This window comes from Sinocyclocheilus rhinocerous, unplaced genomic scaffold (assembly GCF_001515625.1).
Source record: "Sinocyclocheilus rhinocerous isolate Xijiao unplaced genomic scaffold, SAMN03320098_v1.1 scaffold4546, whole genome shotgun sequence".
In the NCBI taxonomy this organism is placed as follows: domain Eukaryota; kingdom Metazoa; phylum Chordata; class Actinopteri; order Cypriniformes; family Cyprinidae; genus Sinocyclocheilus; species Sinocyclocheilus rhinocerous.
The window spans coordinates 170158-186579 of NW_015636193.1; the positions used below are offsets into that span (position 1 = coordinate 170158).

Consider the following 16422-nt stretch of genomic DNA (forward strand, 5'->3'; position numbering starts at 1 on the left):
CTATATTTATTCAAAGGAGGCGTATGCGTGTATCTTTACAGAAGCAGCACAGAGAGCCGCTTCAGAAACGTGCGTGGCGCGGCTGGATTCTGGAATAAATACAAGCATTGTGGCCGCAATCAGCTTCAGTGACCATATCAGAGCCACACGACGTGTGCAGTGTAAATTCTCTAAGCATTAATGGTAGGGAACGCCCCTTATACTGGAGAGCGGCCACGTAAGTGTTTCTTGGATGTTATAGTACATTGAAGAATGATCATATGACTTTTTACATACGCCATGTGACCTGTAAATGCGGGAAAAACATTTCCATTGCAGTTTTGCGAATTATTCCTTTTTCACATTGCCTGAAAAACCACCTCATGCGAGCGTAAAAACTTGTTTGCGATATATGAGCATTTTTGCAAAATTGATGCGTTTCTATTAGGCTTATTTTCAATTTGCAATTTCAATTTGAGCAATTTGAAGGGTAATGGAAATGCGCCTAATGTTAAAATCTCATTCCTCTTTTTTCTTTTCTTTCTCTGTCTCTCTAATAGAACAAAAACTACTCAATGAGAACTAATGCCATCCTTTATCCATCCACACTCGCCCTGCCCACGCTCTGCACTTATGTCCATCATTACAGACCCTCATCACATGCTCCTCTCGCAAACACACAGTACTAGTTATGGACACGCAAGCAGCCTCCATATGAAACAAAAGCTGGCACCTCACTAAATCCTATAAAGCCGTATGAGAAGACCATGCATGAGAACACAGTGATAGGAGCTTCTAGAAACTATTAGAGTTGATATGGCAAGAGCAGTGGTGCGGTTGTTTATTTTAGTGTAACAACAGATTTGCCAACCTGATACAGATTTTTTTTGTTAATGCTTTTCTGCACAATAAATAATAAAAACTTATGATAAAAAAATAAAAAAAATCACTGGGTTGGGCCACTACATCAATAAACAAACATTATTAGACAGACAGAAAGATAGATTTATATAGATAGATTTATATTGTTCATAAATATAATTACCAAAAAATCATAAATATAAGGCCCAAAAAGACTTGTAAAAAAGGACCAGCAGAGGATGCACTTCCTTTACCAGAAGTTCAACCTGCCATAAGAGCTGCTGATTCAGTACTACTTAGCAGACCATCATAGTGGGGCTCAGGACTCAATGACAGCTACCAAACTGGACAAAAGAGGGCTACATGGACAGCCAGAACTGCTAAGAGGATAACTGGTGCACTCTTGCCCTCCCTTCCTGGACTTATACCCCTCCAGAATGAGAAACCGGGCAAGAAAAATCATCTCGGACACCACACACGTGGGCCACAACCTCTTTGAACTTCTTCCCTGTGGCAGAGGCCACAGATCATTGTCCACTGGAAAACCAGACATAAGAGCAGCTGTTTCCACAGGCCATGTATCTCATGAACAGCCAAGACTAGCCAGTGTCTTTGTGCATATACAATAATATGGAAATTCACATTTATTTATACCAACTGCATTCCCGCACCCATCTGTATTTCCAATATTCAATGTTAAACTGCAGTTTCTCTTTAAGTACTGCAAACTTCTGTTACCTAAAGATAAATAATAATAATGCATTTTCTGCATCTGGTTTTGAGACCATGAGTGCATGATCAGTTTTAGTCAACGGGTCAATGACATTACTTAAAACACTTTAATTGTGCTATTTTACCCTCTCTTTCACTATCTGCACTATAGTCATGATTCTCTCTCATGGGTTTTAGATGGTGCTGGTTAATCTGAGGTGGAGGGGTTCTGGGGCAGGTGTTTGATGGTCTGGGAGGTTGGAGCAGGTGTATGAGTGATCTGTAATTGACTCTTGAGTGCAGTCATCACTTACTATAAAGTGATGGGACAGCTCACACAGAGCCAAAGCAATTATGTTGTATTTTATAACATACACACACACACACACAGTGTTATTTAATGGCACTCAGTAGTGTCAGATCTATGCAATTATCACTAAATATTCTCTAAAACACAAGAGTATATGTAAGAAACAAAATGAACACTAAATTACAGGACTAATGACAGGTGCCCATGTGCATGTTAACAAGGTGTTTTCACACATATGTAGCATGCATCAACAATTCAATGAATATAAAATGAATGTGTGACATTCAGCTTTCTTTCGCCTTAAAAACGCTTCTAAACGGAGTCTTCTACCAGTTTTGTGGGCCAAAAGCTTGTAATTACAGGCTTACAGAAACAAAGTGTGTCCATATAAAGGCAATGTTCAATCATATGCCTCTTCAGACTGCATTAGCACTGAACGCTCAGCCAGCAGGTCTCAGAAAGAAAGGAGGAAGGGAGAGAAAATTATCAACAACATGAGTGTAAAGGTGTGCAAAGAGAGACTTAAAGAGTAAGACGAGGATGAAGAGAAGAGAGAAAAGCGCAAGCTATGCTTTCATGTTTTAACTAGTATACACGTGATTGCAACAGCAAATATGCAAAACCGATAACAAGTAATGGTTTGCAAAGAAATCAAGGAACATAGAGGAAAACTAAGTACTAGCAAAACAGTGATAGCAAGTGAGCTTTTCCAGCATTTTGAGCTTATCATACACTTATATTACCATTCAAAAGTTTGGGGTTGATAAGATTTTTTTAATGGTTTTGATAGACGTCTCTTATGCTCACCAAGATTGCATTTATTTGATCAAAAATACAGTAAAAGCAGTAATGTTGTACAGTATCGTTACAATTTAAAATAACTGTTTTCAATTTTAATATATTTTAAAATAAGTAATTTATTCCTGTGATGGCAAAGATGAATTTTCAGCATCATTACTCCAGTCTTCAGTGTCACGTGATCCTTCAGAAATCATTCTAATACGCTGATTTGCTGCTCAAGAAAAATTTCATATTATCAATGTTGAAAACAGCTGTGCTGCTTAATATATTAAACTGCAATACATTTTTTTTATTCTGTTCAAAGAACAGAATTCATTTGAAATATTTTAAAAGTCTTTATTATCACTTTTGATCAAATTAAAGCATCCTTGCTGAATAAAGTATTAATTTCTTTAAAAACATCTTACTGACCTCGACCTTTTGAACGTAACATTGAAATAAAAAAAATGGTGTAGAAACAATGTCCACAAAGAAATAGTCTTAAATTTCATTTTTAATTGCACTGAGATTGTTATGGCCAATCTGAACGTATAGGAAGAAAAAAAAAAAGGTTTCATGGAAAAGAACAGTAAAATAGCTCAGTACAGATGAAAAAAAGATGCTGAAATAGGCTAATAATAAAGGGATCATGAAAGAGACAGACATGTGTCATCTCTCTGATCTTGGGAACCAAGCTCTGTGCCTAACAACAGCAACTACACACATACACACATTAGGACATCAGGAAGCAAATATGCCTATCATTCTGGAATCATTTAGTGAGTGTTACATGAGCACTACATGATGTGTATTCCTGATCCTGATTGATCTTGAAAGGCACTTTTCTCTCTTCTATTCATGCAAACCTGCAACTCGCACATAAATTCTCATGTAATATCCCAGCGGTTTTTGACCGTGTGTGTGCTTTCCCACGTGAAAATTGGCGGAAATCCTGACGTCATAAAACCAAACGGAAAATATTAATTTTCTATGAACATATGGCTACAAAAATCCTTTCAGTGTAGATGTGCATGACTTAGCGTGCAAATCTGCAGGTTCTCTCCTCCTTATCCCCAATTCTTCCTCCACATCCCATAATCTCTATCACGGTTGTGAGAGGGCCATCTCTGGGGGAACCTGAGCTCAGTAAAAGCCATGCAAACTCAGCACAAGCTTTGAGCTCTTTGTTCACCCTCACCGCCCAGTTACGTTCATTCATTTCGGTCTGGTTTTAGTGATTGTTGAGAATCCAGGGTGTGAGCAGTGTAAGCGGAGGTGTGTTTTTGTGTGCTAACTCCATGTTTATCTCATCCTCACACAGTAACACATTCTGCAAACGGGGGAAGAATGCAAAAGTGTGAAGTGTGCCGTGAATGCCAGCTTTGCCATGCCAAGCTTTATATCTGAACAGGAAATGACATGGTGGGCAGATTCTAAGACACATTAGGGAGATGAGCATAACCCTAAAGCACATGTTTATTTGAAATGAAGGGATAAGTGTGTGGTTAAAGAAATAAATGACTGCAGGCTTAATCTGTATCTGGAGTATGGTGATAAAATCGAGTTTTTTTTCCATTACTGTTATATTTGCAGTGTGTATGTATCTACCTACAATACCTATGGCCACATAAACACTGCAGCTAAATACAGCTATGGCTTCTCTTCTGATTGCTTAATCCCATTCTGTAAACACAGAGTTTTAGTTATTCAAGCAGTGACAAAGGCATTAAATCAGTGTAATCAGGGAAACTAATATCAAACTGCTGATAAATAGTAATAATACTAAAACAAAACAAAAAAGTAAATGAAGACTTTTAAGACTTAAACTACTACAACGTTTTAATATTAAATTGGTTAAACTGCTGTCTTTCACGCATCATTTTTTCAGCTACACCAAAACGTTGCCATGTATCACTATTCTACAATATTCTGTACACAGTCTGAACAATAACTTAAGGGATTCACAACATTTAAATGTGGATGTCACTCCCAACACACCTCTGCATATGGCCAACTAAAGCTTTAATGCCTTTTAAAGGAGAATCTGTGGAATTTATTTAAATATGGCAAAACATTGAGCACTGAACTGTTATTGGTAGCTGTAAGCATACCAAAATTTGCCAAAATATTTATTCAACAAAAATGCAAGGACAAGGAATGGGTAGAATTTTATGAATGAGGAGTTCCGATTCTAGGGACCTTTCTATGGGTGCAAATTCTGTGTGAACCAACTACAAGTCTTCTTTACACAGTCTGTCTTACAGAAAAACCAGAGCCAAGTGACAACCTATATAACCAAATAAATAAGGTTTATAAGTTTTCAGTTTATAAGTGTAGGATATCAGACCGAATCAGACAATCTAAGATTTGGTCAAAAACATGGTTGAAACATGAGGAGCCGAATTCCACAGAGGCCCAAGACAACAGGATGTTCATAAATCAGATCCTAGCACTAGCCAGTCTGAAGCAAGCCTAACCAACTCTTTCACAGAACAGCTTTCAACATTAACACAAAAGGAACACACTGATCATAACAACTCAGGAAGGAGATTGTCAATTTTAGGGCAAGTAATCAAGATTAAATGGTCAAAGAGATGACAGCATGACCATCACGTTACATACATGATATGGAGTTATGTATAGAAGTGATAGTTGTTCATATAAGTCCTTTTAGCATCATTTTGGTGCATATATACATGTAAAGGCAGTCTCTCTGCCATTCTGTGAACGTGAGGGTGTGTTCTGTGAGAAGCAGAGGTCAAAAGTTTTGTGCTTACAAGTTAATGTCTTAAACTGCTGATCTTGTTACTGTGCTAATAAATAGTGTTTTCACTATACTTTGTATATTAATATCCATTGCAGAGTTGATGTTGTGCGGCTCGTTCAATGAATCGCTGGCCGACTCAGTGATCAGCCGTAAAACAGTGATTCTGTCCAAATTCCCTTTAAAATCTTAAATGATTCCCTTTGAGCTAAATTGACCTGTTTCCCTTACCTATATAAGTGACAACCTATATAACCAACCAAATAAGGCCTTGATGAGACACACACCTACACAACTCCTCCCAGAAGAAAAACAAAATATGTGCTGAATAAAATGCATCCATCCTACAAGAAATCACATTTAAGAACACGACAAAGGACTGGGGATTAGATTACAGTCTCAACAAACTCAATTATGTTTATACCATACGACCCAGAGAAGTTACTGGACCAATAATACTAACTCACAAGCTAGATCTATTTCACACTATTTCATCCACCAGTAATTTGGCAACTTGTGAACCAAGGGTCATATTACACAACACTGAATGTTATTTTCCACCTTCTGGTGAGGTTTTGTTTCAGGTTACAATCTGACAGTTTTCGTAGGCTGTTATTAGGACAACAGTACCACCAGAGAAGCACTCCCATGGGATGTCCCACCAGCCGTTCAGCTCAGCAACACCGCCTGGGCACCTGCTCCCATGGGACGGGCCACATCTGGAGGGGTAGGCGGAGGAGAGATTTGGCCCCTGCAGGTGTTACCTACTCATAGAGGCTACAACACCTGCACTCACACTCTCTCACACACAAAGCAAGCATGACAGATGACATACATACAAAGTCACACATAGCGAACACGCGAACACCTGCTCCCTCGCTCATTCAAGTCAATTGGGAGGCGGCAGAGTCATCTGACAAGAGGGACACGCTCATCTCAGAACTCGCAATATTCCAAGAAAATAACCAGCCATTAAAAGCAGCAAAAATCACATTGTTAAAAACACTTGTACTCTCTTCTTCTTTCTATTATTTCAGGGGGGGGGGATAACTGAAATAAAACACAAAGAACAGAGAACTTCAAATAAACACAAAGAATAAATAAATCGAGAAAAGTGTCAGATTTATAATGAAAAAGTTCACCACAATGCTTGTTTGCCTGCTTGAATAACAGCATTTTCAGCATCATAAATAATAGTGCTGGATCTTGCATTTATTTATTTATTTTCACATCAAATGGTTTATTTCCTTTTTGTGTGCGGGATCAATGTTGTTCATTGTATGACACAGCAGTATGGTACAATGCAATTCTAAAATATAATACTTTACAATCCTGAAAAGCTGTGAGTGCATTGGTGTCCATTTAATACAAATGAAGCAATAGGAGGTTCAGCCAATAAAAGCCCTATAATTAAAGAGGACCATATAATAAATTTATTTAGCTTTTTTATTGTCTTGGTTTGACAAACTTTCTTAGATTGTATTCCTATTATTAGTTATTCTGGTGTTTGGGAATAATTGTATCCTACTTGTTAACTCACAAATCTTTGAACATTGAACAGTTGAATTGACACTGTTATTGTATAGATGTTGGCAGTAGTATATACCAATATGGATTCAAATGAGCAATCAAAAGTTTTCAAAATAAGCCATTTGTCCACATTGTCTTTAAAACTGTACTGAAGCTTACAACGTATTTATAGTCAATTCTTAGATTTCAAAAGACAACATTTTCTAAAAATTACCAGTGTCATGAACAATTTGGTTTGCCTGTCGAGTTGAGTTGACCACATGTGGTTTATAATGCCTGATCAAAAAAAAATGCCCAATCAGTAAGAAAACATATTATTAAACAGCAAGCTAATCGGCTAATTGTGTGCTAAGCTAGAATGCTGAGTGGATAGCTTGGAAAACTTGAAATGTTCAATAGTGTTGGTTATACACTACCCTTCCAAAGTGTTCTTTGTTACATTTACATTTAGTCATTTAGCAGACGCTTTTATCCAAAGCGACTTACAAATGAGGACAATAAAAGCAGTCAAAACTAACAAAAGAGCAACAATATATAAGTGCAAATGACAAGTCTCGGTTAGCCTAACGCAGTACACGTAGTTTACGTACAACACGTACTTTTGTTCACCAAAGCTGCATTTATTTGATCAAAAAATGCAGAAAAAAAAACAGTAATATTGTGAAAAATATGTGAAATGTTCAAATAAGTATGTTAAAATGTTACAATAACTTAAATATTTAAAAATACGTTTTCTTCTTCAATATATTTTAAAATGTCATTGATTCATGGCAAAGCTGAATTTTCAGCAGCCATTTTTCCATTCTTCAATGTCACATGATCCTTACAGAAACCATTTTAATAGGCTGATTTGCTGCTCAAGAAACATTTCTTTTGATTATTTGTTGAAAACAGTTGTGCCAAAACACTTTTAAGGGTTCTTTTAAAAGAACATAGTTTGTGATTTTTTTTTCTGTATAAATGTAGAAGTCTTTACTGTCATTTTCAATTAATTTAATGCATCCTTGCTAAATGAAAGTATTCATTGTGTTAAAGGGGTCATATGATGCTTTTTTAAAGATCATTATTTTTTTGTATTTGGTGTAACAGAATATGTTGACTTGCTTTAATGTTCAAAAAACACATTATTTTTCAGATACTGTACATTATTGTAGGTCCTCTATGCCCCGCCTCTCTCAAACGCTTCGTTTTTTACAAAGTCCCTCCTTCCGACAAGCGCAGTCTGCTCTGATTGGCCAGCTGACCCAGTGCATTGTGATTGGCCGAACACCGCAAGCACTCGTCGGAAATGTAACGCCCCTTACCATAATCGCGAGCTTCATCTTTCAAAATAAATGTAAAGACAGTAAATAATGTCATTAGTTTTACCATCAGTTCAAGCCCGAAAGTGGAACAGACTTTGATAAAGAATATCTCTTTGGTTTTGAGACTTTAGTCTTTGCAACTTCAGGGATCTTATCTATGCACAATCAGCTTGTAACACTCCAAAGAGAAAGGAAAACTTGAAATCGCATCATATGACCCCTTTAAAAAACTGACTCCATACACTTCTGAACAGTAGTGTAAACTATAATACACTTATACAACAATTTAAAATTGATTAATGGTCACTTAAATGACATTTTCAAGCATTTTTAGGATATTCTTTCAGAAAGTGTAATTGTTTTCAGGTTCTAGCTGAACTCAATGAATGGTTGGATCGAAATATCAAACTGGTCGATAGTGGACTGGATAATGTCCAGTTACTAATAAATCACAAGTTTAAAATTGGAACAAAAAAAAGAAAGAAAGAACAAATTTTATGATCCTTTTAAAGAGGAAAAAGGAATCCTAAATTGTAAAAAAAAAAAAACTTATTATAACATTATATAAAAATATTAAAACATGGAGTAGGTCTAGTGAATGACCAAATATAACAGCTTCCACAATCTTTCTCCTTACACAGATTCTTCCTGCACTCCTCTACTATGGTTCCTTGGACACCCTGTACTCAAACTGCCAATGGCAATGAGGAAGACAAGGAGCTTTCTGACTGATGGATAATTTTAGCAAGTTGTGAGAAACTGCATACGGTAGTATCAGGGCGGCAGATTGCAGGGCATGTTTTTGTGTGTGGGCTCTATTCCAGCAATCACTCAATGGTCCAACAAAGGCCTGAATCATCGTGATAGAGGGCTGATGAAAGTCAGAGGCAGGGCAAGCTTGCTCTAATAAGCCGCTGCTGGTGATTGTTTCCTGCATGTGCCGCTTTGACGGGAAGAGTATGAGGCGAAATAACAGGACTTTATCAGATTTCACACTGTAAAATTACAATTGCGAGCACAGCATCAGCAGAGAACAATGAACAGCAGTGGTAAAAATAAATATTTTATAGTAAGTAGAAGTCTTGATTCTTATGGCTAATGTTTAATTGGGCTCCAGATGTCGGTGCACTTAAGGGAAATTAAGAGAGCTTGAGAGACGGGATGAAGAGCAGCGAGCAGTACACCTTTCTTTCAGATGCCATCCTGACGTGAGGATTGAAAACGTTAGCTTCTGCTTCTTAAAGAAATGCAATGAATAAATAAAACTGAAACAAAAGCACTCGCTGCAGCTCCCAAAGACACTTGATGAGGAGTGAAAGGAGAGGAGTCCATCTGCGAGGGAGATGTGAAAGAACTCTGATGGGCCCCTGGGTGACCAGAGATGCTGTGCGATTGGTTTGTTGAGCGGAAATCTGGATCCCGGCTGTCATGAGTTCTGTAACCACATCAGGAAACATGGCGTTCTCGGGCCTTAAGTAAAGTGAAGTGGAATCTGACAGGTTGTCTTCATTTCTCAAGGACTGGAGAGTGTATGACTGACAGCACCAAATCCTGCTTCAGGTTAAGAGGCAGAGCCAGTCTATAACACCCATCTAAGAACTCTAACCTAGACAGAGCTGTTAGTAAAAGCAAAGCAGGTCAATATTGTGCAAAGCAGACAGTGGACATACATATTGCAATTAAAACATAGCTACTAACCACTTGGCATATCTAACACTTACTCTAATCAATGCCTACAAAAGCAGATTTTTTCAAGCATTTTGATACCAAAGACTCTAAAATATGCCAACAAGGGACCACCTTCCAAATCTAAAATTATTATTACATTATTACAACTGTTGATGTAAAAATGTTTAACTTAATACTAAAATAAAAAATACCGAAAAAGTACTGAACACTTTTTGTATAAAAAAAAAATATATATATATATATATTATTAGCTCTTCTATTTAAGGTCACTAACTAATTAGTCAGATGCTGGCTGACTAGTTGAAAATCTCAAGCTTTTGTTCTTATCCATACAGTTGTCTGGCTGCCACTGGTTAGCTGTTGCCTTAATAACCAGTTGTCGTACTGTAAAGTCACACTGAATTTATCGTATTTACTATCTATGTGTACTGTAGAGTCTCTCTGACACATTGTTCGACTTTGGTCATCTCAGTTGAAGTGATCTAGAATGACATTACTCAGAATAAAAAGAAACATGCTTAGTTCAAAGCCTTCTCTTACAACAAAAAACACTCCAAAGTATCCAGTAGTGAGTTTGAGGGAAACTCTTCTCTCTAAAAAGCTTCTCACTTAAGTTCAAAAGAAAGAAAAGTAAATGGATGGATAAAATAGCTTAGAAGAAAGTGAGGAGGTGGAAAGTCACAATGAGGAAGATAAACTTTGTTTACCTGATGGAGTTGAGGATGATGCATGGTTGCATAATTAAAGTATGATTTGCCAGCATGTAAAATATCTGCCTCAGACACACATTATAATTTAAATAATCTGACAACCTTGTAAAACACACTTTCACCATTTGCCCTATTGAAGCTAGACATCTTAAACTGTGTGCATAATTCAAGGTTCGGTCGCATAACATCGTCCCTGTGGGTTCTGAGACAGGCGGAAGACAGAATGAGATATCTGCATACAGAGCTAGGTAGTGACAGGTAGACAATGCTGATATGAATAATTGAAAGAAAGAAAAAAAAAAAACAAGCAAAGCAACATGCCGGAGCAGTTCAAAACAAGCTAAATGTGAATAAATCATCAGTAGGGGAAGAGCGAGAGAGGGATCTTAATTATCTTGTGGCTGTTATAATGTTTAAATGACTAAATCCAAAACCTTGTTCTAGGTACAAAACTAATTTCTGGTGTGCCTAACTCCCTTCCCTTTATTTATTGTCTGTGTGTGGGTAGCGGTACAGAAACCCAATAGTAACAGCAGCAGGCAACGGTCCTGTCGAAGTGTTGGAGGGAATATCAAAAATAAAATCGTTTCTGACATCAGTTTGCGAGTCAGTGTCTAAAGCCCACATAGTTCAGTCAAGGACGGTTACAAGTCTGACTGATGAAGGTAGAACATTTTGAAAGCTGATTCTTGGGCAAAAACTGAATTTTTCCAAATTGAAGGGTGTTCATTATATGCCTGTACTTTCCACACAGCCTCAATAGCACAAAAAAAGCACAGAAAACCGCATGATGGAGAAAAAATGCATATACAACACAAACTACGACAGAAATTTCCTCAAATACATTTGAATACCTCAAGAAAATAGAACTACCAACATAAAACATTCAGAAACTTAAGCTTAAAACTGAAAACGTCATGAATTGTTAAAATTAAACAGGCCTTTATGATGATATCTAAGGAGTTCTTTATTTGCAGTTAGGTTCTAATATAGTTTTGTGCTGCCCCATTCTTCAATATCAGCTTTTTTGTAAAGCTGTTTTATATTATGAAACATTAACTAAACAATATGAGCTGAAATGAGCCACATAAAATCTGAAGGTCAGACTGAAGTGAAAGCGTCAGCAATTTGTTTCTAACAGTGCACTTGTTTAGAAATATATGCAGAGCAACAGGTGCTACACATAGCCAGGAAAAATTCAAGGTTAGCTTCTCTTATGTTTTGAAGCAATAGTTTCTGTCCTCCTTATTACTTCACAATAGCTAGGAAGCCCAAGGTTCTAAAAAAACAAAAGTGCTGAGACTGCTGACCCTCTAAGAAATGTTGATTATGCTACTGCAGAACAGTATTTATGCAGTGACTACACAGAAGCGTTAACATTGACTGACCAGCTCTCTGTGTGCTGAAGGTGATGGCGAGCCTGGTCAGCAGGTCCTCATTCTCGTAACAGTCCTCTTTGGCGATGACCCAAAAACAGTTCTCAGACATCTCCTGGGGTGAGATCTGCGCAGAAACAGAAAACAAAGAAAGAAAAAAAATTAATCATGGCCTGACATCATCATGACACATCATGGGAGGTCAGGATGCTGGAGTTGCTAGGCAACGTGAGGCATCCAAACAGTGAGGTGGTTTATGAAAAAGTAAAGAGGAAACCTATTCAAATATTCATACTGTGTTCTATCGCTGGTCTTTATTTTGTTCTCCTACATGTCAGTGTGTGTGACATCTGAATGCAGCCCTGGAGAGGCTCATTCTCAGTCGTCTTAGTACATGAATACACAGGGCCGAGATCTCCAGTCACACATCACCACACACGGGCCACACACACACGCAAGCGCACGCACGCCTAAAACACCCATGAAGCACTGCACTGAGGGAGCACAAACTGGTGATCATCATTTTAGGGGAAAAAAGCAACGAAAAGAAAAAAGTAAAGAAGGAAACAAAAACAAAATAGTGAAAAATGAATGGCAAAAACAAATATTAAAGAAAAGTAGTACAGAAGAAAATAAAAAGAAGGAAACAAAATGAAATGAAAGAAGAAAGCAACAAAAGGAAGGAACGAAGAAAGTAAAGAAACAAAAAATGTATAAAAGAGGAAACAAAAGATGTAAACTAAAGGAAACAAAAACAAAATTAAAGGGATACTACATCCAAAAATTTAAATTCTGTCATCATTTACTCACTTTCATGTTGTTACTGTTTCTTTCTTCTGCTTGACACAAAAGAAGATCATTTGAAGAACGTGGATAACAATTGACTTCCATAGTACTTTTTCCCATACTATGGAAGTCAATGGCTACAGTCAACTGTTTGGTTACCCAGATTCTTCAAAAAATATATTCTTTTCAAAAAAATATATTCTTTTATGCTCAACAGAAGAAACTTATACAGGTTTAGCACGACATGAGGAGTATGACCATAAAATGACCATTTTAATTTTTGTTTCATTCATGATAAGACAAAGAAAAGACTACAAACAGTGTCTTAGTCCTGTTCTAAGATCTAATCTGGAAGTTAGAAAGGAAGCCATGGTAACATTGGGGGAGAGCAGAGCATTGTGGAATAATCAGTTTAATGGAGTCTTCTTGTTGAGATAAAGACTGAAAGGGTAATCAATGAGACCGGCTGTGCTAATGAACAGACCTCACACTCCTGCCAAATATCTGAGCCAATAACAGCTCTTCAAATCTGCTCCAGGAGGACATGTACAAAGAAATCAAACGCTCAGTAACTGACTGAACTTAAGCCTGAAGAGTAGCCTCTTAGTGGAAGTGATTAACCCATGTGTCCAACCACATGTCTGATTAAGCGAACATGTGCTGCTACGTTCTTCCCCTCTGACGGGCACAGGGTGGCATGTTTCCCATGGTGCACCAGTTGTAAGCCTGGGCGATAAAACGGTATCGATATTTATCGACGGTACACCTTCTTCGATAAATATATAAAAAATATTCGATATAGGCACGTGCTATGAGTGACGCAGACAGCACGCAAATTTAAAACAGTTTAAACTTTTAGAAAACGCGTAGCGAATTTGTGGAGTTTTATTCCTTTTCACTGCGTCTCTTATGTTTTTAAATGCAATCCAATAAATTGGGTTAATTTAAAAATACAGTGGTTACATTTAAACATTTTTTTCTATTGCTCTTTGTTTTTAAAAAGGTTATAAAAATTGTCAATAATTATCGATACTGAACGATATGAAACATTATATCGTTGATACATTTTTTAGCTATATCGCCCAGCCCTAACCAGTTGTCTTGTCTTTGGCTTCCTGAGCTGCAAAGCTCTTGTTAATGAATAATAAAAGTCTTAGGTCAAGAGCCATGAATATTGTATGGCGTCAGTTTCTCAAGCAGCTGTTCAAAAAAAGCTTATTTGTGTCCTCCTCATAGCTAATTACAAACAGGTTTTGGATGAAATTAAGCATATGGTGGGCTCTTTAAAAACATCTGTATGATGGTGGCAAAAAGGACAGAGATTAAATATTAATCCTAATGTTATAAACTAACACAACTCGAAAGACATCGTGCTGCAACATCTGCCGAGAAACCAGAGCAGCCAGTCATACAGTAAAGTGTGATCCTTCACAACAGAGCAACATTTGCTTTAATGACGCTTGGCAGGAAAGTTTTCTTCGGTTACTTCACAAACATCTGTCCTTTTATGCTACTGTCGCCACCACATCTGAGCACCAAAGGAGGATTCTGTCCCGTAAGGGTTTAAGTGAAGTTAAAGACTAAAGAAAAGTTATTTACGGTACAGAAAATGTTACCTTGGACCAATTGAGGCGCTTAATGGAAGTCTCTGGCTTGAATTCCTTCTTGGGTTTGAGGCCGAAAGGCAATATGAGTTGGATTGTGGAGGATGTCAGTGCGCCCAGCCCCAGAGGAGGAGGAGGAGGAGGTGGAGGCATCCCGGGCATGGAGGCACAGCCTGGTGGAAGTGGTGGAGGTGGGGGGGGTGGCTGAGCTGGAGCTCCAGGAACAGGTGGAGGAAGAGGTGGGGCAGGGGGACATAAGGAAGAGGCAGTTGAAGACAAGGCCGGTACAGACTGCACTGAAGTTAACACCACTGGAACTGCTCCGAACTATGAAAACAAGAGACAAAAAGGAACAAACAGCAGATACATGCTCCATATTAATTCAGGTCCTGTTTCTAAAATGACTTTAAAACAAATGCTACTGTTCAAAAACTTGGGCTTGTAAGATTTGCTTTTTTGAAATATTGTTACAACTTAAAATAACCATTTTCTATTTTAATATATTTTCAAATGTAATTTATTCCTGTGATGGCAAAGCTAAATTTTAGGCACCCATTCTTCCAGTCTTCAGTGTCACATTATCCAAAATATTTTCACAAAATATTTTTGTGAAAACCATGATTGTTTTACAGCAGTGGTCACCAACCTTTTCAAGCCCAAGATCCCTGACCTCTGCCTTTATGAAAGTTAAGATCAACCTATTGATGAATTGATAGAAAAAGATTGTACTTCCAATTTGAGGCCTTTTATTTAGTGTTTTAATTAGTGATGCACCGATCATGATTATTCATGGCCGATTCGGTTTTTTAAAATTTTTTTTTTTAAGGACATTTATTTATTGGTCATTTGCTCTATAACAAGCAAACTGGCCTTAAAAAAAACATCAGCGATTCAGCGTTTCCTTGGTTACCGCTGTAAACAAAGCAGCGCTGCACTTAAAAATACCACTTTATATAGAGGCAAGAGGAGAAGAAAATGCCATTGCTATTCTAAACTTTTCTGAAGACAGTCAGTTCCCTTCAGTGATACATTCATATAACCCCTCACCCCCAATTCAGTATTTATATTTTCTTGCTGTATTTCGTGAACAGTGAGCTGCTATGCCGGCTACAGTATTTTCTCCTCTTCACCGACTCTGGCCTCTGTTAACGTCCTGTATACAGACTCAGGCATGATGTATTTTTCTTTATCACTGTCTCAGTAGCTCCCGAAAATAACAGAAAAATAAGTACAAAAAAATACAGTAAAAAGAATGGAGAAGTGTAATGTATTTTTTGTACTTATTTTTCTGTTATTTTTCGGAGCTACTGGAACGTAGTGATAAAGATCTACCAGTCGATCGTGATTAGGCATGGGCCGATTACCGGTTTCAAGGTATACCGCGATTTGAAAATGTCACGGTTTCAAAACCGCTAATATTTTCCGTTATACCGTTCCTGTGGTATGCACTGTTTTTCATGTCTCCTCAAAGACCGAAAGTGTAGGAATCCCTCAGGTTGAGTGCAGTGTATAGAGTAACACGACCCTCCTCCAGTTGGTGCGAGCGAGCTGTCAGTCACGTGTGTAGGATGGCCGAACTTAAGGAGCTGCCCCTAGAACTTACGCGATCGGCAACCGGCCGTTTTTTATCTTATTGCAAGCAACTCGTCTATGTTCTGGACTTGCACAAACTGCGTTGCAATGCAATTGTTTTCCAAAATGTAATTTATGTGAAAATATGAAGTCTGTAAACGCCCGTTAACACAGGCCAGAGACATTGAAGATGGACGCACAGAGAAAAATACTGTAGCAGGCAGATCACTCACTGTTCATGATGCAAGAACTATTGGAAGAAAATCCTCAATATTGATTTGGGGGTTTATATGAATGTGTTTCTGAGGGGAACACATTCATATAAACCCCCAAATCAATATTGAGGATTTTCTTCCAATAGTTCGTGCATCATGAACAGTGAGTGATCTGCCTGCTACAGTACTTTTCTCTGTGCGTCCGTCTTCAACGTCTCTGGCCTGTGTTAA

At 37.7% G+C, this 16422-nt stretch overlaps 1 protein-coding gene across 1 annotated transcript in view; it reads right to left on the bottom strand.

Annotated features, from left to right (window-relative positions):
- The window catches only part of LOC107747718 (protein diaphanous homolog 3-like), a gene marked incomplete at its 5' end in the record, with an annotated part of 198992 nt that overhangs the window by 150845 nt on the left and 31725 nt on the right, over positions 1-16422 (bottom strand). Inside the window, 2 exons of the mRNA XM_016562315.1 lie at positions 12027-12141; positions 14417-14731. Of these exons, the coding sequence (XP_016417801.1) occupies positions 12027-12141; positions 14417-14731 (430 nt within the window). The remainder of the gene's footprint in view (positions 1-12026; positions 12142-14416; positions 14732-16422) is intronic.